This window comes from Schistosoma mansoni, chromosome 1, assembly GCF_000237925.1.
Source record: "Schistosoma mansoni strain Puerto Rico chromosome 1, complete genome".
Taxonomy (NCBI): domain Eukaryota; kingdom Metazoa; phylum Platyhelminthes; class Trematoda; order Strigeidida; family Schistosomatidae; genus Schistosoma; species Schistosoma mansoni.
Window position 1 is genome coordinate 29,094,801 of NC_031495.1, and position 25,800 is coordinate 29,120,600.

Sequence of the window (25,800 nt, forward strand, 5' to 3'; positions counted from 1 at the left end):
AATTTGTTAACCAATTTATTTTGTTTTTATTTAGTTTGCTTGATCATGATTATTTTGAAAGAACACTATAGCATTAATTGTAGATCCAAATAATTAGTGTTATCAACATTCACCACTGAAGTCAATCGTCTTAGTTCCAGTGGATAATGCTAGCTGAAGGGGCTAGGTTGGAAACCGTTGTCATATCCTGGCACGGCTTAGGTGGTACATTTTTACTTAGTCAGTGTGGCGGTAATTAAATTCTCAAAACGAATAGTTCCGTAAGCCTACTATATCGACGCTGACCTCATTAGCTTTACTGGGCACACCCTACCTAAAGGTGCTTGGTCATATATCCACATTAGATCACCATCCAATGTGCTGTGCTACATAGTCCTAGCAACCATTAGTCTGTGTAGATCATTCACTTCTCGACATACTGACAACGTTCCATATATGTTTCCGAACTCCTTTATTCCTGACTTCTAATTTGTGTGAATTTGGAATCCTTCAACTATGAAAGTGTTTTAGGCAGAAGTGTTGTCAGGCCCTGAATATCCGTGACACCTTAATCACCTTAGAAGCAACTTATTCATCGATTATTGTCTCCTTTCAAATATATTTTTCCTCCAAACCTTTACAGCCATCAAGACATCATGGCTGAGGTGCTCTAATAAAAGCTCAGCTTTACTGACTGCTGTATCTCGTCTATAATTAGCCAGAAATTCGCAAGATTTCTCCAACTTTTCTGATAATCAGAATGAAGTAACGTCAAAACCATAGGGAGCTGATGGGTAATCTTCCCCATGTCAGAAAAAGGTGTTTTCATTTTGGCACACATTATGTTCATGCTTACAGACGTATAAATAGAAGTTGTTGTGAATTTATTCAAACGCAACTTGCACATTATTCTACGGAAATGAAGCTTAGAGTAAAGCAAAAGTAAGTAATCAGTTTGTTGTATAACATTTTCCAGCTGCAGTTTATATCCGATCAGGGTTAATTAAATCGTTGATACTTCCTCCTACACCATACTTCGGTAGTATCCCGAACTGAGCCGAGGATAGACAAAATCATTGGGCTTGATCAGAATGTTGACCGGCCAGTCTAGCAGTCTGCTGTGGTACGCGGTGTACACAGTCCTGAGAAGTCAAGATAAGAAAACAAGTTCACGTTTGCTCCAATTCTGTGTAACATTTTGTAAAATTAGTTTTATTCTGCACGAAATCTTGACATCAGTTATTATTATTCACAAACAGTTTATGGGGACATAAGCTTTGTGAAGAAACTGTGGTGTTTGTATGAAATAATGATTCTTTTGTACTTGAAGACTACCTGATTATTAATTCCAAATACAACACGTTCGTTCATGCCTATCTAAAACTTCTTGGTTAAGTTGAGTTAGTTCTGGGATTCCCAGTTCGTACAACAACATAACTACTCCTTATTATCACAGAAACAATTTCGGGTTGATCCAGAAATGCAATAATACACAAGTTTCAATAATTTTGGCATAATATTTGTCACAGTTGAAAAAAAACAAGTTCTATCTGATTGAGAAGAATATAATAATAATATATATTCTGAAAATAATATTTACAGAATTCACACCAGTTTACAGGCATGATCAGATTGATACAAAAAGCAACATTTAATGTAGAGAACAAACATGAAATATAAGAAAGTTTTATGTTTGCTGGTTTAGTAATTGATAAGTAGTTTATATATGGCATATATCGCGGCAAGCCAATGCAACACCAGGGAACTTTTAATTTTTTCGTAAGTGGATAGCCTGATGATTTATGAGCGTTGTTCTGTAAGGTTATTGAATTGAATTTAAAGAAGGAAAGGGAGAAAACAAGAGAATAGGAATGAAGGAAGCGCGAAATATATAATTAGTTCAATAAGTGTGCTTGTGAACGCAGGACAAGAATAGACGATTATGTATGTGTCTCAGTGTAACATTTTAATCACCAATACATAGAGTTTGTATTTCTCTGTGTGACACTATTTCAGATCAGCATATTTAATGAAATTTCATCAATAAAACATGTGTAAAAGGTTTTCAGTGTGACAACTATATTGTTCGTAGATTTGTGATTGTATTCGTTCCTAACCACACAATCTTCTAAGCTGAACATGTAAATACTGCTAAGATCCACTAACGACATGTAACGCTAAGAGAAGGTCGACAAAGGTGAACGTGGGAACATTCATTCATTCAATAAGATGGCATGGCTCGGCTTTGCAGTTGTAGTCATTCTTGTGTAACATAACACTTCTATTCACACAAAACATATAGTTCTATATCCAGCCTAAAAGTGTCTTTTAGAAACTTACTTACTTACGCTTGTTACCCCTCGTCGAGGAGCATAGGCCGCTCACCAGCATTCTCCATCCAACTCTGTCCTGAGCCTTCCTTTCCAGTTCTTTCCAGTTAACATTCATCCTTTTCATATCTGCTTCTATTTCCCGGCGTAGTGTGTTCTTTGGCCTTCCTCTTTTTCGCTTCCCTTCCGGATTCCAAGTTAGGGATTGAGTCGTGATGCACATTGGTGATTTCCTTAATGTATGTCCGATCCACTTCCAACGTCTTTTCCTAATTTCCTCTCCAGCTGGAAGCTGGTTTGTCCTCTCCCATAAAACGCTGTTGCTGATAGTATCCGGCCAATCGATGTTGAGTATTTTGCGTAGACAACTATTTATAAATACTTGTACCTTCCTGACGATGGATGTAGTAGTTCTCCACGTTTCAGCTCCATACAGTAGGACTGTGTTGACGTTCGTGTTAAAGATTCTGACCTTGAAATTAGTTGAGAGTTGTTTTGAGTTCCATATGTTCTTCAATTGTAGAAATGCTGCCCTTGCTTTGCCAATCCTCGCCTTTACATCTGCATCCGATCATCCTTGATTATCAACGATGCTCCCCAGGTACTTGAATGTTTCCACCTCTTCTAGAGTTTCGCCATCAAGTGTGATTGGGTTGGTGTTCTCCGTGTTGCATTTGAGAATCTTGCTTTTTCCTTTGTGAATGTGGAGGCCTATCGATGCAGAGGCTGCTGCTACATTTGCTTTTAGAAACGCTCAACATCATTTTGATGGTGGTTGCGATACGAAGAGTCAGGATAGACAGTGATATGACTTCCGCGTAAGATCTTATCGATCAAACAGTCACATCATGACAAATCTGTACTTTTAGGATTAAGTCTATTATTATAGTAGTATCCATACGGACATAAACCATAATTCTACAGATTCTGTATGATATTCGTATGTTTTACAGTACCGTGTATCTTTTCATTCATATAATGCTTACTGAGTTACCATCAGGTGTGTGTAAAACCAGTAGATAAATGAATGTATTTTGTTGACAAGGAAGTTTTGAGAAAACTTGTTTTGAGGAAGTGCTTTTGATAAGTGAATGAATTCACAATGCGCCAGTTTTTCGCATTTTACTTTTTGTCATGAGAATTACAGTAATTCCCGTTCTCCAAACATAGGAAGTAAGATCATTGACACATCAGTGGGTACACGAACAAAACAGCGGTGACACGTCCATAACAGGTCTTTTAAACGACATCCAGTAACTGATGGCCAGCTGATAATTACTGATGACTTACTGCCAAGGTCGCAGTTAACTGTCATCCTTTATTACCCTTTATTTAAGAGGTGCTTCAAAAAGTATAAAGCACTAGCTTGATAAAACATACAGCCAGCTTCTTATGGAGAAGGCATTCCCGAAAGTTTATCGAAGCTACTCATTATTATCACTGGCTTTACTGAATATTACGTTTTTGTCATAGTATAGAGTGGTCACTACAAAATATTTCCAAAAGTTTTCTTTGGAGAATAAAGAAAGCAAGTGAAAGAAACTGATAACTGCATACGAATATTCAAAAGTTAAGTAGATAAACTACCCATAATTAAGTGAAATGTCTTTCGAAGATTTGAACTTTTAAAACTTTTCAGTTAGAAACATGTTAAAGATTAGAGTTTATTGACTGAGTTAACTCTAACAACCTATTTGTCGTGCAGTATATTCTCTAGATAAGGTGTTTTAGGGCTTTTATACTTTTGCATGCATGTATGGATTCTAATGTATTGGCATAGATTCACAGCATACTCTAATAACTGCCTTCAGTACTCTCAGAAATACAGCAAAGTGCCCTTTCAAAAGCTCGGTGAAGAATAATGGGATACAGTACAGAATAATAGATAATATGCAAGAATTTACAAAGTGTCAGAGTACATGTCGAATAACTCTAAAACCGTGCGGCCTATTTATCTAGTAAGTCAGACGGAAAAATTCCTTCGATAACAAAAAATTGTGAGAAGACCAAGAGCGATCAGAGGAAAAGATTACACCAAGATCATTGACCTCCGACTCTGCATTTATAAGCATCGTGACATTTCAACAGGAAGTTAAGTGTAGTTCACGTCTCAAGTTTAACTTGGCAGTTTGGCATTTAGACAGGTTCATTGTGACACCATTAATAAGAGACCACCATTCAATACAAGATAAGAACTCATTCATTTCGAGGGGATGTAAAGGGGTAGAAATCGACTTGCATATTGTGAAATCGTCTGCAAGTTTAACAAAAATGTTTCCTGTCGATGTCAGACCATGCAGAAAAGAAGATAAAAGAACAGCTCCTTACGGCACACCATGAGACAATAGATGTTGAATACCTTCCCTGAAACACATTGTACTGTTCTCTTTCAGAGAGGTAGAAGCACAATCAGTTGGTTATACAGATGTCACTGTTGATGCTGACTAACTTGTTAATTAAAAATTGTCTTGGGACGGAGTCGATGGCAAAGATGAAGTTCTCTGAGCTGAACACTATGTGATGGTGCAGAACAGCAGCAGCACCTAAGGTGCTTCTTTGGAATTTGTAAGCGGGCTGATACGGATCGCTCTGCACTTTCAGTGCAGAATGATTTGGGAATAGCAGAAATTTTTCTAGTGTTTTGAGGAAAGGTGCAGTTATTACAATGGTTCTTGATTTCATATTCTTGTTGCCAGATACTTTCTTAGGTATTCAGACTATCTTTCTCCATGTTTTCGCTAGAGTATTGGTTGAAGGTCCTCGTGGATTAATAACCAAGAAATTCAGCTCATTTTTTCACAAAAAGTTTTGTGATTTCATTAGATTCTAAACATTAGGAAAACTTTAGTGACTGGAGACATTTTTGAAAAGCGGTTTCAGAACACAACTATTCTTAAAACTTGTGTATATAGGAAGCATAACTTCAGATGACTGCAGTACAAAATACTTTGGGATTACTCAAGCTTTTATCCAAGGCTTCTGAAGTGAAAGAACGATGAAAAATCTTTATAGCGCATTATCAAAGCCTCATGCCTAGGTCTAGGTTGGATTTTCAGTTAAAATACCCAATACAGAAACACACCCGACATCTTTACTTTGGATGTGAAGGACTCTAAAGATAGGAAATCACGATGAACATTCACTGATAGGGACAGTATTTTGAACATTGGAAAACAGTGTATGCTAAATTGGAATATCAGTACCTCAACGCTATCAAGTAGAGTATCGATTATCGACATTAGTTGCTACCTTGATGTGGTGGTCGTTAAGACAATCACTAATCCAACTTCGTTTTCAGGTCCTTCAAGAAATATCCTTCCACGTTGTGGGCGGTCGAGAAGTGGTATCAACCCTCATACTCGTGACAGCACACGAGACCACGTTGGTCACAATCAAATCCTTCCTACACCTCCTGATAACTCTCTTATCTCCATGACTAACCCTTCTCACGTCTCTTTATCGCCCCGCACCTCTAGAGAAAACGATTGGAACGTTATTCCTGGCCTCCTGAAACCACTCACTAAACTACATGTAGGAGCTTTTAACGTCCAAACATTGTGCCACATAGGACAACAGGCTTCCTTAGCTAGGACTTTAAAATCTCGCACCATCGATGTATGCTGCGTCTCCGAAACGCGCATACAGGATCCCAGTAGCGTCATTCATTTGACCTCACTATGTCAAAATAAAGAACTATCATGATTCACGTTTCGTGTACCTGGAAGCCCTGATGCTACTCTCCGTGGCCTCACTAGCGTAGGTGTAGCATTGAGTCCTAGGGCAGAACAAGCTCTTTTAGACTGGATCTCGGTAGACAATCGTTTGTTTACTGTCCGACTAAGCGGAACAGTAGAGACTCAGAAAGATAGGGACACTCGTCGTTGCCTCTCCGTCGTCTCTGCCCACTCTCCCACTGACTGCAGCTCGGATGATGTAAAAGATGAGTTCTACAGAAAGCTTTCCGACCTTCTCCGAAAACCTAGGCGCTCTGATGTGCTAATAGTGGTTGGTGACTTCAATGCTCAAGTAGGTAAACTAAGTGAAAGACACCTGGGTGGATCTTATGGTGTCGTGGCGAAAAGAACAGATAATGGAGACCGTCTGCAGCAGCTATGCTCAGATAACTGCCTGTTTCTTGCAAGTGCCAACTTTAAGCACAAGGAAAAGCATCTTTTGACCTGGCGACCGCCGAATTCGTCCCAACGTTGGACCCAATTAGATCACATCGCTATCAGCCATCGATGGAGCGGCTCGATAGAAGACTGTCGCTCATTCTGGGGCACATGTTTAGATTCAGACCATGCTCTGGTGCGAGCTCGTATCTGTCTGCGTCTTACTGTACGTAGGAAAGACACTGCAGGGAAACCTCTTAGGGTTCCACCTAATGATAGGCAAGCTAAGAATGTATTTCAGGAACGACTAGAAAAACAGTTAGGCAGCTATGTAAGTTGTGCTCACCCTGAGGCAGCGTGGAATGACATCCGAAAAGCTGTGGAAACAGCAATGATATCTGAGTTTGTGTATTCTCAATTATTTGACGAGCACTCGGTAGATCGCTAAGTGCTGTCAAGTAAATCATTCCAATAGTTGTGTTAAGTATTATTTTCGCGTCCATGGATTTGCCAGAAAACTCATCACGAACTTCTTCGAGGAATTCGATACCCTGCTGCGGATCTGTAATTACATAGTGTTCACTAATCGGAACTCATAATTCAGCTAAAGAGAGTGGGTTGATTTTATAAAATCACCGGGAAAATTGGTACTGAGCAAAATTAAATTTGTTTTTGACCGGAACTCAGGATTTTTCAGCAGACATTCAAGTTTTAGCGTTAGTTGATGCCACAATTTCTTGGTATAAAAATCCGAAATTCCAGTCCAATCATCTTGAAATGGACCAGCTTCACTGATTCTGTCATTCAAATAATCTTGAGCAGTAGCTGACGCAACCGACCACTCAAACTTCATTTTACTAGTGCACAAGTACCGACAGGTTGTCTGCCAGTACGTTAAACCATAAGGTTCAGGAGAAACACTGGATCTCCGCAGCATCTACCGCACTGATGGATGCTCGAAAACTCACCCCACTTGGCTCTGAACATAATGAAGAGCGGAGTCAGCTTAAGCGAAGGCTAATAAGAAGCCTACGCAGTGTCGCGAACAGTGGTGTGTAGCGAAAGCAAGAGAAATGGAAAAAACAGCGGCATTAGGTGGCAGCAGACAACTGTTCAGACTTGTTAAGAAAACTGGTATGAGGAGCCCAACTGATAGCGGAATTGTCCCGGATAAAGATGGACAAATTATTCATTCTCAATCCAGGAGATTGGATCGATGTGCAGAACACTTCAGGAATCAATTCAACTAGCCTTCAGCCAAACTTCGGTTTTCAACGATCCGCAGCCAACCTGAATGGCAAGTTATTGTAAGTTCTCCCACTTTTTACGAGGTTGAAAAAGCTATAGGAAATCTAAAGCGAGGGAGAGCCGCAGGCCCTGACAGATTTACCCCTGAGATTTTTAAGGATGGTGGTCCAGTACTAGCAGCGAGATTGACTGAGGTCTTAGGTAGAATCTGGGAACTGGACGTAATTCCATCTGACTGGTCCCAATCACCGATTGTGCCAGTCTATAAGAAAGGACAAAAGTCCTCCTGTGACAATCACAGAGGGATCAGTTTGACTAATATAGTGTCTAAAATATTAGCTTCAATAATACTAGGTCGCCTAACCAAAGCTCGTGAAGAGCAGACTAGAGAAAACCAGGCTGGTTTTCGACTTGGACGTGGTTGCATAGACCAGATATTCACTCTACGTCAGGTCCTAGAACATAGACACAAATTCAGACGTCCCACAATCGTAGTATTTCTTAACCTTAAGGCGGCATTTCACTCCGTTGATCATGAGGTTCTATGGCAGTGTTTGTCACTGAAAGGAGTACCAAAGAAGTACATTAACCTCATAAAGGCTCTCTACTCGAACACAACTGGTCGAGTTATAGCCTATGGCGAACTGTCATCAGAAGTGGTTACCTCAAGTGGTGTTCGTCAGGGCTGTCCACTCTCCCCATTCTTGTTTAACTTTGTCGTTGACATACTTTTAGAGATAGCACTTTCATCAGCTAAACCTCCAGGAGTTGAACTTTTACCAGGAGGCTCACTTGTTGACTTAGAATACGCCGACGACATAGTTTTACTCGGTGAAGACGCTGACAAAATGCAGAGTCTTCTGACCACTATAAGCAACTATGCAGGCATGTTCGGGATGCGATTCTCTCCCTCGAAGTGCAAAATGTTACTTCAGGATTGGGTTGCATCGACACCTGAACTAATGATAGGGAGTGAAGTAGTTGAGCGTGTCGACCGCTTCACTCATCTTGCGAGTCTCATCAGCCCTTGTGGTCTGGTGTGTGACGAAATCTCAGCACGGATACAGAAGGCTCGTCTAGCTTTCGCCAACTTGCGTCATTTATGACGTAGGCGAGATATCCGTCTAGCAACAAAAGGACGGGTTTACTGTGCAGCAGTTCGTTTTGTCCTACTTTATGGCAGTGAAACATGGCCGATAAGAGTAGAGGATATTCGTAGGCTACTAGTGTTCGATCATAGATGTCTTCGAAGCATTGCTCGTATATCCTGGGACCATCGAGTAAGTAATGCAGTTGTTAGGAAACGGGTACTAGGTAATGATAACAAATCCATTGATGAAGTAGTGAAACTTCATCAGTTGAGATGGCTGGGACATGTGTTACGTATGCCCAACCACCGACTGCCCCGACGTGCAATGTTTCATGGTGTAGGATTAGGTTGGAAGAATGCTAGGGGCGGCCAGACCAAAACGTGGCAAAAATCCATGAAGTCACTAACAATTGGACTGGGTCATGTTGGTAGGTGTAGACTACCTGGTTGGGATTCGCGAGATGATAGCAACCGATGGTTAGAGACCTTGAATGATATGGCTCAAAATCGTTTGCAATGGCGAAGGTGCATCCACTCTTTGTGTTCTACCAAATTCTTACCTTTTGAATTTTTCATGTCCCTATCCTTCCTCTCTTTCCAAATTTATTTCGCTGGATTATACTCCTTCAATAACATCTTCAAACCCTAATCTTCCACATGATGCTTATAGTCTTACTACTTCTACCAATATAGGATTTGAATCGACAACTTCATCTCGGTGCTAATTTGGTATGGCAACTCGAACTGATGTACGTACGTACGAAGTTCTACGTTGTGACTGACTGGGTGACTGAGAGTATCGATTAGGATGGACGGACAAGTTAAAATAAGCGATTTCTTCAGTTTCATCACAAACATTTGTGAGTAATCTGTCACCTCAAGAAATTTGGTTATATAACAAGCTACATGGATGGAGGAGAACTAGTTGTCGCTCCATACTTTGACTTTACTAAAGCGTTCGACAAAGTACAACAGTCGTCTTTACTATTTAAACAGACACTCAACTTGATAAGTAAATGCACGACTTAGTCTCATCTTTCTGCAGGAACTGACCTCGGGCAGTAAATGTAGGGCAACGTTCCTCTTTCCCTCAAAAAATTACTAGTGTCCCCATGGGCAGTCCTACTGCATGCGCCCCCTAGACGGACAGAAAATCGAGAAATATAGTTATCTTAATAGACTCCTCACTCCTGGCCTTTATTATAAAGAATAATGTAAAGCATAGAAATTGGACCCCTTATAGTCTATACAAAATAAACCAAACATTGACTTATTTTCAAAATTCTAGGTAATGAAACTACAGTACACTGTAGTACTTCAAAGTCTTCCGGAAATAGTAATTATGATTTTGTACTGAGGAAAATCAAAGTCAACATTTTTGTAACACGCTACACGATCCCCTAGAATAGACTACTATTAAACACCCAGGCAAATCAAACTCCTACTCAATTCAAATCTATTTACTAGGCATGTCTTTTTAGTTATCTGTTGATCTCTACAACATACCCCCCAACTATTGATGGCCTTGCACGTATTGGGTTTTAGAAATACCTTGCACCACGACTGCATAAAAACTAATGCAACTAGACGCTACACAACTCCGCCTGTAGGCCTTATAGGGTTATTGTTAGTTACTATCTCGGGTAAAGGAGGGAGGTTGGACATGGAGTCAGAAACTCTATCCCGTAGGAATCAACCTTTCTAAAAAGACGCTAACCAGAATACACGAACTAAACTACTTAAACACTGCCCTCCGAGTTGAAGGATCTTTCAGAGCAAATGTCGAGATTTGTCGCAAATCACGAGGTCAATGACCCTTCCAACAACCAGAGCAACAAGTAATATAGGTTCATGAAATGTTCGGACACTGTGAGAGATCAGGAGGATCAGTCAAATATCTATGGAAAAGGGCAGATGCGAATAAGTGTTACCCATTGGACTGAAGCTGGACAGAAAAGAACAGATCATGGAGGAATGCTACTGTACTCCGGTCACAAAGAAGAAAATGCTCTACACACTCAGAGAGTTTCTCTGATGCTATTTAAAGAAAGATGTAACGCATTTATAGGATGTGAATCTCATGAACCCAGGATATCCTAACTTCTTGATCAATAGTGTTTTATGTTCCTTCTTGTTATACCGTGATTTGTAAAGGTGATCTTAATCATCATACCCATATTTTTATCTGTGCCTGGAATACCTGTGTATCCGTTGCCCAGTCTCTCACTGACTCTGTGGTTCTTACGCTTTCCGCCTCACATAAAAATTAACGGGTTATGTATTCACTGATTCTGCCTAACTACCAACGTCTTCAGTCAATACTCTTTCATCATTTCCTTGCCCTGTGAATTCATATTTGAAGTATACGCACCGGCAGAGCAACTAATATCCGAATTTCGGTTTCATGGGGCAATAACGTGGTTAGTGGGCGGAATGTGCAAAAGTAATAAAAGGGTTTTTTTAGTGGCATGCGTCATCTTCATTTTATTGGAGTATACAATGGGTACTAAAATGGAACTATTTTGCTTACTGTTTAAGATATTTTTGGCTTCCGAAGCGTAATAGTTGTCTTTTTATGACTTTTTCCAGTGCTTTAACTTCAACACTAGTGAGGCTGATCAGTCCATAGTTTGATGGGCGTTGTATTGATAACATTTGATGGACTGGAGTCATAGTTGTTTTCTTTCAGTACACGGGCATCTCTCCCTAGCTAAGTGAAATTTTCAACATGTTGGTGAGTGGGGAGAGATTGTGAGCTTCAGGTTGCTTTGGGTGGATGGAATAAAGCCATCGACTTTCCTATGTTGAAGAAGTATAGTGCCTCGAGCTCGATGTCCACATTGTCTCACTTGTAAATTATTCAATATGAAGTTCTGAGAGTCAAGCATGCAAAAAAGCTCCTCAAATAACATATAAAAAACTTTATTCAGAAGTAATCAGGTTTTTAGTTCCTAGATAACATCAACAGGAATAAATAAATAAGTCCTAACCAATCTTTGAAGATGATAGAAATGTGAAATGGGATGTATCGCAAAGTAATAACAAGGCTCTATATAAATATCGAATACCAGCAGTAGTATGTTATTCATACAACAGCCGTTTAAAACTAATAATATCCATTCATCTCGCGTATCTAATATTTGTTGTGGTATTTGTTCTCGCGGCTTTATTAGACTGTGTGCTACAGTAAAGGAAAGTGATGTCAGATGACTCAGCGTTGGAGGAGCAGCTTGCCGAAATGGTAGCCTTCGAATTAGATCTGGATACCGTAAATTTCGATTCTAAGTTTTGTCCCACATCATTGGGAAGTCCTTCACCAGTCGACTTTTATTTACAATATTTGGGGTTATATTTGATGAAATCTGATTTGATCAATGCAAGGTTCCTATGTAAAAGAATGCCGCTCAAAATCAAGGAGAATGCGTCAATCAAGTGCTTGTGGGAGCTAGGTCGGTTCCTTGTGCGAAATGATATGAAATCTTTTTTCGCTCGCTCTTCACAAGTTCTTGCAGATGCAAAACAGCCTGATATTCTCGTTCGAATGGTCAAACAAATTCGTGATAGACAGCTCAGCTCAGTTACAGACCTTTTTTTTCGTGCATACTCACACATATGTGTTGACTTCTTATGTGATTACTTAAGTATTTCCTCTCAAGATGTGTGCGAACTCTTCCTAGAAAAAGGCTGGAAAGTCTGTCCAGACACCCGTTTTATATCCCACTCCGGTGAACTTGCGTCAGACAATGATAAAGCATTATGTTCTGAGAATGACACAACGAATAATGATCTTATGAGCAGGTTATCTGAATTGATGTGTTTTATGGAAAATCATTAATAATACAATCTTAAAATATAAACAGACTTCTTGATTTGTTTCTGTTTCCTAATTTCAGTAGCTTTTTCAATTTAAGGTTTTTGACTATGGACGTGAAGAGTGCCGAATTTATTCAACATCCTAAATCTGCTTCAGTGTTCTCACTATGCTGTCCTGAATGTAAATTTTCTGCTACATCAACATTCGACCTCCGGAAGCATGTAATGAGTGTTCATTTGGATCCTTCAGGAGTTCATTTTTTTGAGCTACAAATCTTCACCTGTTCTGTTTGTGGTGTTTCATCAACTAATCATGTTCAAATAAAGGATCACATTACAGTTCACTTGAGAGAGCGTAAGGGGGATGAACAAGTTAGTTACACACCTAAAACTTGTAAAAACGTGGTTTTATTTTCCAGAATGAGGGATTTCGTTGTTTCAAAAAATAACAAACTAAATTCATGCTCACAGAAGTGGGTCTTATGTAGAACATGTTCTATTTATAATTTATTGTAGCCGAAATTGTAAATCTGTAGGTATGCGGTAACTCGTTGTGCCCCACTTTAACTCGACTTTGTCTTAGTGGTTTATAAAAAGGTTCATTAAGTAATGAAACTAGGTCAGTATTAAGAAAAGATGAAAAGAAATGTGAAACGATTGGACTTAGCTTTGGCACAATAGAAAACGGTATTCTGCTTATCCTGTTATAAAGCGAAGTGACGTGAAACGTCGCGTATCTGTACACTGTAGTCATAAGTTTAGGGTTATACGAATTTATGTCTGACCATTGGATTTTCATTGGTTTGTTGGTACCTTGTAGTTTTAGTTAAATAGTTTGAGAGTCCTAATGAGTAAATCGTACTTTTATTGACATCTCTCGTTGGTCTGATTTACATGATAAACAGACTCTTAAATTACTTGTATAACATCCAGTGTTGGATTTTAATAGCTGAAGATATTTTCTTATCGGTAACGATGCTTTCTGTGGCTGTCGCATAATTTCAGCAGGACTAGATAATCTATAAAAAGAACATTCACTTCACCTTTAGAACAAACTAATGATACTATTTTTAAAGCTAATAAGTTTTAAGGACGGGTTTTTAAAACTGGAAATTTGACTAAATAAGGTGAGCCAACTTAAAGTTTAAGCAAAAAAACATTATACAAAACCTGATTAACAGCTCTACGTAAAATGCACCTTATTGCAGTAGAGCAACAACATTTCTGAATATTGACAACGAATAATACACGCCATTCGATATGATAAATTAAGTTCGTACTTCATTTGTGTAAGTTTGTTAGAGAATGAGAAGTCACAGTTTTTTATTATATTTGAAGTAGCGGTTCCTCATTCTCTTTTTTTCGTCTTTTTAATTGCTTCAAGTCTGCGGTCATGGCTCAGCGTATTGTACTAGGTTCATGTGACGACGATGACTTCCACTGTTCCAGTGAGTCAGATTACGAAGGTGAGGAAGTTCAGTTTAATACATCTCCAGAAAAAAAAGAACGCAGTTCGAAAAGTGCACCCTCTATTGGTAGTAATGACAAATTATGCTCTAGTTTGACGTGTGGTATGCCTTCCGTCACTCAGACCAACCTTATTTCTTCAGATTCTAACCAAACATCGACTGTTTCTCTAAAACCTAGTCGACATGTTCCGGGCAAACAACCTCGTGTAGTTTGGCAAGATTGGTCGAAGCTGATTACACGATCTGATAAGAAGTTTATATGTTTAGTGTGTAGGCGATTTATATATAGTGGTCGTACTGAAGTAGTTTTTCATGCAGTCACAAGGCATTTACTTTCAGTAAGTTGATTAATTTTTATACAAATTACCACACATTTAAATGCACTCTGGTAAACAATCCTAGTTTAGTGTGAATTTTCATGATCCAGATTCTTTAAATCGACTTCCCAGACTTCTTAGGACGAACAAACCAACTAAGACCTTTTTTCGTGACAAATATCCTTCTTTACTTTCTAGCTAATTGAATATACTATCTACGCAGATAAATAATCGCACAATAGTTTGTTTTCAATTACTTTTAATGACTCAATTTTTCCTGTTAAACCAACCTTTTTATACTTTGCTGATTTCCTCGTCGTTCACGTCTTCTTGAAATGCAACAACTGCTGTTGAAGTTTTAACCAACTAACTATCGATAAGAACAGTTACCACAAAAAACGATAGGGAATGCATTGTTTACTGCTATGGAATATCTATAATGTGAAAATTTCGTACATTTTTGTTCGGGATAGCGTTACTCTTTATTTTCATGTTATTTTGATAAACCGGGTAATTAGACCTTGAATTTTCATATATATATATATATATATATATATATATATATATATATATATAGCTCAGCTTTCTAAATTGATATATAGAACATTAGATGATCGGAAACATAGTCTGCGTTTTTCTTCCAACGAATAAATGGTGTTTTTAATTTTTTCTTCTGAACAGCATAAACTGAGTTATATATATTAAATATATAGGAATACTTCATTTTATTACTTCCGTCCTTATACTTATTCGTGTGTTATCAAAAAGTTAGACTAGATTCAGTCTTCTAGAATTAGGTTTAAAATTGGATAATTCGCGAGTGAATAGTATTTGACCAATTAAAGAAATAGGAAACCCATTGATTATCCGACATTACCGAATTTTGATTTAAGATGAAAAATTTCAGTTATTGTTTAATTGTTCGTATTTCCTTCAGTATATTTTGCATATCTGGTTTTATTTACCGCTTATTTGACAGGGGGAAATCGAACATGATTTAACACAGTATGGACGACTGACAGAATATGTGAAAAGACAAATAGGCCGATACTTTTCTGATGGTATGCGTATACGTTCTGGTGTTCACTACAAAGATGCTAAACGTGTAGAAGCTGCTCTATTCCGTTCTATTGAACTACATCTTCGCTACCAGCCAATATCTGCCGGTGAAAACGGTCCGGAAAAGCGGACGAAATTTATTTGTTCTGGTTGCGGTACTAGTTTTACTGAACCACAGGTACGTTTTTATTACAGTGATATTAATTCCTGTTTATATATTTATCTTTAAAAAATGGTTTAAAATAGTTTTTTTCATTAACTACACTGTTGCCATTCGTATTTCCTTGTATTACAGGTAGCTTATGCACATGTCAACGATGAACTGCGTGCTTTTCTCCCGGAGTTTATGCGTGCTCGTTCTTGCCCTTGGTCATTAAGTACACGAGAAGAATGGGTGTGGACTGTTCCAGATTTACCAATCAAATCTTTGCCTCTTAAATCATCTACTGCAGTTAATAGTAGCACTGAGTCTGATAACCATAGTATTAATACTTCTGAATCTCATACTCCCACAATTCTTAATGATCGCGTTCATAAAACAGAGCAACCAGATCATAGTTCATCACAAACTCTTAGAGCCGGTGTTATAACTACTACTCCTGCTGCGACTGTTATTGTTAATAATTGTATCAGTAATAATAACAACAGCAGTCGAATAAACAGTAGTGAATGTATCACTATACCTACAATTTCACCTTGTTCATTGACTACTGTATCTGGGTTCCTCCCAGTCCCAATTATGTCTATTCATCCTGGTTCTACTCTTAGTTTTACCAGTCCAACATTAGAATTTACTCCGCGAACCATACAACCTAGTCAATCCATCATACCTATTAGTTGTATACTTACTACTAAACCATTATCTTGAATATAAATAATATCTACAAGCATTTATTTTATGATCTGCATGCATGTTAGCTATTTATCTAAATACCAACTTGGTAGAAATTTCATTGCATAAAGCCAAAGTGAACGGACTCCATAATATGGATTATTTGCTTTTTCTTTTTCTGCATTTTATTCATTTAATTGATGAAACACTAGTATTTCTATTCTGTTTTATATTTCGGTTTCTTATCTTTCAGTAAAACAACCAAACCACATAATCACTTGTGTATTGTACATTTTATTTTTATCACTTATTTATTTTCATGCCAGTCATGACAACGAAACTAATAGTGTCGGTGAAACACTTCTGTAACTTAAAGGAATTATTTTGCCTTTTTTTATCTTCTTAATTTAACGTAGCTTGGATAATTAGATTTGCACAACGGGTCTTTTGTGTGTGACCTTACGTTTTGTTCTCAGAAAATGATTTCTAGTTGGCTTCTTTTTGTATAATTTTTTATTGACTAGCTGTCATACGGTAAACCAAGAAGCAATAAACAAAATGAAAGGGAGTGATTTTATCGAAATTTAACCAAGAAGCAATAAACAAAATGAAAGGGAGTGATTTTATCGAAATTTATTCAACAAACCTTTGATACTAGCGGTTATTGTGATCGGTTGTATATATATATATATATATATATATAATTTATTTGTAATCAAACGAACGCAGCCTTTTTTAATTGCCCTGTTTAAATGTGTAGAATTACCAAATGTTGAAAGGCTCGTTGCAGCACAGATTGGTCAGTGCTAGCGTCTCAGACCGTGAAGGTGAGTTACCCTAGTTTCAATCCCACCGAAATCGTCAGTTCCCTCAATATCACACCTACCTCTTATTGACAAGTGATATCTCGCATAAAACCTAGGTCTAGGGTTTCTTTCCAACTGTTACCAACTAACTAACATTGAAACCTAAGGCATGAAATATTCCATCAGGACCTGGTATTAGTTATTTCTCAATACTCAATCAATATAAGGAATTAGCAGTTACTCAAAGTTTTCCCAAACAGGAGTTTTGTTGCCGCTCATCTTTGATTTTGTCGTACAATTCAAGCGTTAAGCAAAGCATTTTAAAGTTATCATGACTTATCAATCACGCTGGTTATCCTAACTACTTTTTGCAAGTTTAATACATTTGACTTTTAATCATCAGACAACTGAGATGTTAGTGCTCATTTTCTTGTTTGAATTGTCAAGGAATATTCATTTTGTTAGCTTTATCTCCATTTTAATAATTCCTTACAGTCATACTATTAAACATTTCTAGATGCTATTGACATTTATGTTTCTTTATTTTGAAATTTTCAGATGAGTAAACAGGCTTAATGATTTTTGCTGTTTATTTACTCCCTGTTATAAGAATGAAATTAAGATACACTAATACTTTGTATTTTAAAACGTTTGAGTTATAGATAGTGACTACGTCAATAAATGAATTCATGTGACGTGTTCAAATGTGCTTACGATGGTCAGTCAGTCAGTCAGTCAGTCAGTCACAACGTAGAACTTCGTACGTACGTACATCAGTTCGAGTTGTCATACCACATTAGCACAGAGATGCAGTTGTCGATTCAAATCCCATAGTGGTAGAAGTAGTAGGAGTATAATCAGAAATCCAAAAGATTAGGGTTTGAAGAAATTATTGAAAGAGTATAGTACAGTGAAATAAATTTGGAAAGAGAAAAAGATAAAGACATGAGGAATTCAGAAGATTATAATTTGGTAGAACACAAAGAGTGGATGCACCTTCGCCATTGCAAACGATTTTGAGCCATGTCATTCAAGGTCTCTAACCATCGGTTGCTGTCATCACGCGAATCCCAACCAGGTAGTCTACACCTACCAACATGACCCAGTCCACTTGTCAGTGACTTCATTGATTTGTGCCACGTTTTGGTCTGGCCGCCCCTAGCTTTCTTCCAACCTACTCCTACACCATGAAACATTGCACGTCGGGGCAGTCGGTGGTTGGGCATACGTAACACATGTCCCAGCCATCTCAACTGATGAAGTTTCACTACTTCATCAATCGATTTGCCATCCCTACCTAGTACTCGTTTCCTAACAACTGCATTACTTACCCGGTGGTCCCAGGATATACGAGCAATGCTTCGAAGACACCTATGATCGAACACTAGTAGCCTACGAATATCCTCTACTCTTATCGGCCATGTTTCACTGCCATAAAGTAGGACGGAGCGAACTGCTGCACAGTAAACCCGTCCTTTTGTTGCTAGACGGATATCTCGCCTACGCCATAAATGACGCAAGTTGGCGAAAGCTAGACGAGCCTTCTGTATCCGTGCTGAGATTTCGTCACACACCAGACCACAAGGGCTGATGAGACTCCCAAGATAAGTGAAGTGGTCTACACGCTCAACTACTTCACTCCCTATCATTAGTTCAGGTGTCGATGCAACCCAATCCTGAAGTAACATTTTGCACTTCGAGGGAGAGAATCGCATCCCGAACATGCCTGCATAGTTGCTTATAGTGGTCAGAAGACTCTGCATGTTGTCAGCGTCTTCACCGAGTAAAACTATGTCGTCGGCGTATTCTAAGTCAACAAGTGAGCCTCCTGGTAAAAGTTCAACTCCTGGAGGTTTAGCTGATGAAAGTGCTATCTCTAAAAGTATGTCAACGACAAAGTTAAACAAGAATGGGGAGAGTGGACAGCCCTGACGAACGCCACTTGTGGTAATCAGTTCTGATGACAGTTCGCCATAGGCTATAACTCGACCAGTTGTGTTCGAGTAGAGAGCCTTTATGAGGTTAATGTACTTCTTTGGTACTCCTTTCAGTGACAAACACTGCCATAGAACCTCACGATCAACGGAGTGAAATGCCGCCTTAAGGTTAAGAAATACTACTATTGTGGGACGTCTGAATTTGTGTCTATGTTCTAGGACCTGACGTAGAGTGAATATCTGGTCTATGCAACCACGTCCAAGTCGAAAACCAGCCTGGTTTTCTCTAGTCTGCTCTTCACGAGCTTTGGTTAGGCGACCTAGTATTATTGAAGCTAATATTTTAGACACTATATTAGTCAAACTGATCCCTCTGTGATTGTCACAGGAGGACTTTTGTCCTTTCTTATAGACTGGCACAATCAGTGATTGGGACCAGTCAGATGGAATTACGTCCAGTTCCCAGATTCTACCTAAGACCTCAGTCAATCTCGCTGCTAGTACTGGACCACCATCCTTAAAAATCTCAGGGGTAAATCTGTCAGGGCCTGCTGCTCTCCCTCGCTTCAGATTTCCTATAGCTATTTCAACCTCGTAGAGAGTTGGAGGACTTACATCAATTCGCCATTCAGGACGACTGGGGATCGTGGGTAATTGAAGTGTGGCTGAAGGCCAGTTGAACTGATCCCTAAAGTGTTCTGCCCATCGATCCAACCTCCTGGATTGAGAATGAATTATATGCCCATCTTTATCTGAGATGGTTTCACTGATATTCGGGTTCCTAATACCGGTTTCTTTAACGAGTCTGAATAGCTGCCTACTGTTACCTATTGCCGCTGCCTTTTCCATCTCTCTTGCTTTCGCTACCCACCACTGTTCACGATCATTACGTAGACTTCTTATAAGCCTGCGCTTAAGTTGACTCCGCTCTTCGTTATGCTCAGAGCCAGGTGGGATGAGTTTACGAGCATCTATCAGTGCGGTAGATGCTGCCGAGATCCATTGTTTCTCCCTAACGTTATGGTTTACCTTATTAGCGGATATCACTGCTGATTCCACAGCTTTTCGGATGTCATTCCACGCTGCCTCGGGGTGGACACAACTTACATGGCTGCCTAACTGTTTTTCTAGTTGTTCCTGAAATATATTCTTAGCTTGCCTATCATTAAGTAGAACCCTTAGAGGCTTCCCTGCAGTGTCTTTCCTACGACCAGTAAGACGCAGACAGATACGAGCTCGCACTAGAGCATGATCTGAATCTAAACATGTGCCCCAGAATGAGCGACAGTCTTCTATCGAGCCCCTCCATCGATGGCTGATAGCGATGTGATCTAATTGGGTCCAACGTTGGGACGAATTCGGGGGTCGCCATGTCAAAAGATGTTTTTCCTTATGCTTAAAGTTAGTATTTGCAAGAAATAGGCGGTTATCTGAGCATAGCTGCAACAGACGGTCGCCATTATCTGTTCTTTTCGCCATGACACCATAAGATCCACCCAGGTGTCTTTCCCTTTCACTTAGTTTACCTACTTGAGCATTAAAGTCACCTGCTACTATTACTACATCAGAGCGTCTAGCTTCTCGGAGAAGGTCAGAAAGTTTCCTGTAGAACTCATCTTTTATATCGTCTGAGCTGCAGTCAGTGGGAGAGTAGGCAGAGACGACGAAGAGGCAACGACGAGTTTCCCTATCTTTCCGGGTCCTTACTGATCCGTTTAGTCGGACAGCGCATAGACGACTGTCTACTGGGATCCAGTCTAAAAGAGCTAGTTCTGCCCTAGGACTTAATGCTATACCTACTCCAGCGAGGCCACGGGAAGTAGCATCAGGGCTTCCAGATACACGAAGCGTGTATCGAGATGAAACTTTATTTTGATTAGGTGAGGTCAAATGAATGACACTACTCGGATCTTGTATGCGCGTTTCGGAGACGCAGCACACATCGATGGTGTAAGATTCTAGAGTCCTAGCTAAGGAAGCCTGTTGTCCTATTTGGCACAATGTTCGGACATTAAAAGTTCCTACATGTAGTTTAGAGCGTGGTTTCAGGAGACCAGGAATAACGTTCTGTGTACTCGAATCGTTTGCCCTAGCGGTGCGATGTGATAAAAGGACGTGGGAAGGGTTAGTCGTGGAGATAACAGAGTTATTAGGTGTAGGAAGGATTTGAAAGCGACCAACTTGGTCTCGTGTGCAGTTAAGGGTATGAGGGCTAGTATCACTTCCCGGCTGCCCACACCGTGGAAGGGTATTTCTTGAGGGACCTGAAAAAGAAGTTGGATTAGTGTTGGTCTTAACGACCTGGGAGCGTGACCGCAGTGCCCAAGGGACAACTGCTTGAGGCCGGTCACGCACGGCCTTTTTGTGGGGGATTTTTGACGTGTTAGCTCCGTTCTTCAAAAGTCCTTACCGCCGGAGACGGAAATCCGTGGGATAAGGCGAGGTGTGCGTTTTTAGGATCGACCTTTTCTAACCCCACCCCTCCTTGTGGGAAGGCAGCATCGCTGTCATGCTGGTTGTCTGAAGGAAACACCTTACTGCTTTCACACCTCTGTACAGTCAGCAGTACGACTTCGCCTTCGGACCTTGGGATTGCTGCTTTTAGTCTCACCGCTCTTCAACCGACCTGTCTGGCATGGTAGGACCTTGAGGAACGATTGTTCCAGCCAGCATAGCTCGATTGGATCATCACGATAGGCAAGCCCGACCACCACGTCAAGGTAGCAGCAACGGTCGGGGCTTACGATGGTATTTGAAACAAATAATAAAGGACCGTTTTTATAATGTGATAAGATTATTCAAACTGTAGATAAAAAGATTGTAACAAATCTACAAACAGAAAACTGGGGATATTGTCTTAATTTATTTATGGATTTTGAAGAAGATAGATAAATAACGTAGTTCATAGTACTGATGCATTTCTTAATGTTTGCTGGAACAAAGTGCACAATGTTATTAAATAAATTTTACTTATTAAGAGAATAGACAGGAAGCGGCTTTATTGATCCTCAGCATCTTAGGCCGTCGATTAATGACTAAGAAGCTTGCGTATTTCAGATTATAGCTTTTTATTCTACATAACCTAAATAATGTTATTGCATAGTTTATCCTTTTGTCCAACCAGCGTAGGTCATTCAGTCATTTTACAGTCGTAATCTTACGTAGGCCAAAATATTTCCAAAGGTTGACACTTTGTTGAATAGAAGTACAAGTGTTATGTTCTGATATTCGCTCTACTTAGACATAATTTGCTGGATGAATTTATCTTATCATCCATCTAGTTTGTTCAATTAAAACGCAGTCGTACACATGATTTTATTTGTATCATAAATATGTATAATTCGACTGGTAAGCTTAGGTAAGACTTGTCTTTTGTATTTTACGAAGCAGTCTGGAATAAATTTTATGCTCTCAAAATGAGTCTATCATTTGTTATTGAAATTAATCAATGTTAAACATTAGAGTTTCATTGACTAGTTTATGACTTTTGGTTAAATAGTCTAACCTTAAAGTCTTTTTATTAACGAAATGATAAAATGGAGAATATTAGTGCTAGCAATTTTCCTTTTGTAAACATAAACTGTGGTTGTTCTTAGTAATGGCAATAAAGTTTGTTTGAATTACTTCTTAACGAAATAAATCATTTGATTACTACAGTTAAAGAAATCTTCAACTATTTTTCCATAAGTATACATGTCCTGTAACAATAATGAAGTGCAAAATTACTTTTTGCTAATAAAATTGTTTATTATTACGAGGATTATAGTCAACAATGAGTGAATAGCTATGTCATAGTTCGATTCTAATGCGGCAGTTTTTAGATTATGTTAATATAGAATGTTTCCAAGGCAAAATAGAAAACACTTAATTGGAATTATTGTTTCTCTGTTTAGGTAGATGCGTAGAGTTAGCAAATTTAAATATACACTCACTGTGAATCGAAATATCATACGAAACTATTCTAACTATTTTCTTTTACCCTGAGGGCTTATCTGCAAAGTGACGAAAGTTTGGTGTTCGGAAGGGTACATTCGTATTTGGTTTTTCGACTGAGTTCATCAACAAGCGTAGGCTAAGTATATTCACCCACAACCCCTGGCGCATCAAACTCAAGAGCTTCGAGTCTGGCAGTGAGTACCTAACAATTATATCACGATGTCGGTACTTGTGAGAAAGTCCCATATTAGGTCGACACAGTGGTCCCTATTTTCTAATGGTGCTCTAGCCAAGATTAATCCGTGACAAATGCCATTTAAAAATTGTGTTAATTCCCATAAATCCCCTCATTGGAATTCACATATTTTTTCTAATAAAATATTTGTTAAAATTGTGGGAACTCAATAAATCACAAATACCATAAGATCTGTAGCTCAATGGACCACCTAAATCTTTTACTTTAAAGCAACACGATATATATTATGTGAATGTAGTTAGAACTTCCTCGTATGTATTATTGCTCAGTTATTTAAATGAGTGTCCATATGTCAATTTAGTAGAATTCAACAAAGTGACTGACTAAACAACACGATGTTAGTTACTGCCAAAGGAGTAGCTATTGTAAAGCATTTCATTTTCACACGTTAATTCTGGACTAGATTGTGTATTCGTATCATATACCACTGTGATTCCAAGTGGTTTAGTCCAACTCCTGTATGAAACAACAGTTCCCTTGGAATCAAAGTTATGCCTTGTCTTTAAAATTTCACAGTAATATGTAAATTTTTAAATCACCAATTACTGCAAATAGTGTATCAAAATTCATAAGTGAATGTTCAGCCTAAAACAATTCTTAGTTTGCAAGATTCAAGTGAGTGGTGTTCATTAGAAGGTTGTGATTTTATCCTAAAACTTACGCGAAACTATATAGGATATTTAGATTATGGCTGGCAATGGAGTCTAGGATGCACTCTTCATCCTACTTAGGACCATTTCGATCTATTTACCTGCATCCGTGTTGTTGCTCACATAGGGAAACAAAACCAGTGCGTTATCCATTTAGTTCTAGTCCACTCACCTGAATAACGGGTATGATACTTATATCGTTATTTTTAGACTGATCGAAATTCGATACGGAACATTACCGACGAAATAATTCAAACTCTTTATAATTAAACAATACTGTTCCACGAAACACAATTATTTGTTCAGATGGTATTGATGAATCTTTTAAGAACTATACAGCATATTTGTCCTTGTTTCGACCATTTGAAGCCTCAACTGGCGATCAATCAACAGTTATTCCTAACCGCAGTAAATTTACACACCAATACAACTATTTTATCTTTCGTACACACAGTCACCTTTATCATATTGAGGAAAGTAAGAACAAAGATTTGGGTAGACTAACATGAATTCAGTTTATTTCATTGAATTCTCGTCAACTGCTTACAACTTGTAATGTGTAAAAATTAACATTACAGAATGAGTTGAAATAACTTAAATAAATGAGTTCAGTTGAAAAGTGTTGTGAACATAGAACAGTGTAGTGTAAGAAGAATGTGAATCGGTTGAAGAGAATACATGAAATGTTGTGCGGAAGAGCATTCCACAATATTGATAGTAACAGAATACTAAGGAATTACAAGCAGATGGTCAGGTAATGAACGAATGTTAATAGTAAATAAGGATAGAATAAGTAAAGCTGAATTAGTTAAAATAAAGTCGGTAATCTAGAAGATTCTAAAAATGGACGTAGGAATACAATCACTTGAAAGAGTTGAACAAAATTTCATGATGTAACAAAGAGACGTTTTTGTCACCAAGATAGAGAAAGCTTAGCAACCATCTTCTTTTGAACATATAAGCTACATTTCTGAAGCTTGATAGTAAACGCTTAGGTAAACCAACAGAGGTCTATTCATTTTATTCTTACTTACCATTAACATTTGTTCATTACCTATCCACTCGCTTGTAATTCTTTAGTATTTTGTTATTATCAATATTGTGGAATGTTTTTCCGTACAATATTTTATTTTTCCATATTACAGGTTACAGGTAGTTGACGAGAACCCAATCAAGTAAACTGAATTCATATTATTCTTTCCAAATCTTTATTCTATCTTTATTTCAATAAAAAATTAATTCTAAAAAGACCTTGTAACTGCTGCTCTAGTTAAGAGTTCGTCAATGGAATTAAATTTTTGAGGATTATAAATGTTTATTTTCAGTGGAACAAGTTGTTACAAGGAAGGTTAAAAAAAGAAAACATGTTTATAAAAATTGAACTAAGTTAAATAAAACGAACACACTTTTAATTTTTTCAAGGGAAAGGGTATTATGCGTTGATTTTCAACAGTACTTCGTCGAGTTTTTTTGTTGTTGAATGAAGTAAGTTTTGAATATTAAGTTAAATAATAAAACAATAAAATAACAGAATGAAGTACAGATGATTTCTTTATTTACTGATGGCAGTCAGAATGAATTGAAGATGACCAGTCGATTGTACCACAATAACCAAGTCGATCCCAACGTATCCAATTTAGACGTGCAATTAAATCTAGAGAAATATTTTTTATAAATTAGTAAGTGAAAAAATGATAAAGTTGATCTATATATTATAGAAATTTATAGTGTATCCCATTTTTTTCAGTCATAAAGAAGCCTGAAAAAATAATGTTGATGAATGAACATTTCGTCTTATTCAACTTATTGGAAGAAAATAAAATACATCAAAGTATGAAGGAAATTATAGTATACATTTGCTACGTTAAAATAGAATGTATAATATGTACGAATATTCGTCAAGATTAGAAAGAATAGCTTGACAAAAAATTATGCGCCGAGTATAGAGAAGTCATTATATGTGAAA

General features: G+C 38.2%; 3 protein-coding genes across 3 annotated transcripts; 2 read left to right on the forward strand and 1 right to left on the reverse strand.

The window, feature by feature from the left end:
* Nucleotides 1-578: 578 nt before the first annotated feature.
* Smp_025690 (putative 26s proteasome subunit) lies at nt 579-7,274 on the reverse strand (the record flags this gene model as incomplete). Its single annotated transcript, XM_018793955.1, has 2 exons — nt 579-727; nt 7,058-7,274. The coding sequence occupies 2 exons, from the start codon at nt 7,272-7,274 to the stop codon at nt 579-581; spliced, it is 366 nt and encodes a 121-aa protein (XP_018648415.1).
* A 4,669-nt stretch (nt 7,275-11,943) lies between these two features.
* On the forward strand, nt 11,944-12,606 carry Smp_025680 (hypothetical protein). Its single transcript, XM_018793956.1, has one exon. The coding sequence runs from the start codon at nt 11,959-11,961 to the stop codon at nt 12,592-12,594; it is 636 nt and encodes a 211-aa protein (XP_018648416.1). The 5' UTR covers nt 11,944-11,958; the 3' UTR covers nt 12,595-12,606.
* A 61-nt stretch (nt 12,607-12,667) lies between these two features.
* Nucleotides 12,668-16,285, forward strand: Smp_025670 (hypothetical protein; the record flags this gene model as incomplete). Its single annotated transcript, XM_018793957.1, has 4 exons — nt 12,668-12,944; nt 13,957-14,379; nt 15,338-15,595; nt 15,713-16,285. The coding sequence occupies exons 1-4, from the start codon at nt 12,681-12,683 to the stop codon at nt 16,283-16,285; spliced, it is 1,518 nt and encodes a 505-aa protein (XP_018648417.1). The 5' UTR covers nt 12,668-12,680.
* Between the last annotated feature and the right edge of the window lie 9,515 nt (nt 16,286-25,800).

Coding starts and splice junctions, on each gene's coding strand:
- Smp_025680 (XM_018793956.1), top strand. CDS start 11,959: ATGTCAGATGACTCAGCGTTGGAGGAGCAGCTTGCCGAAATGGTAGCC.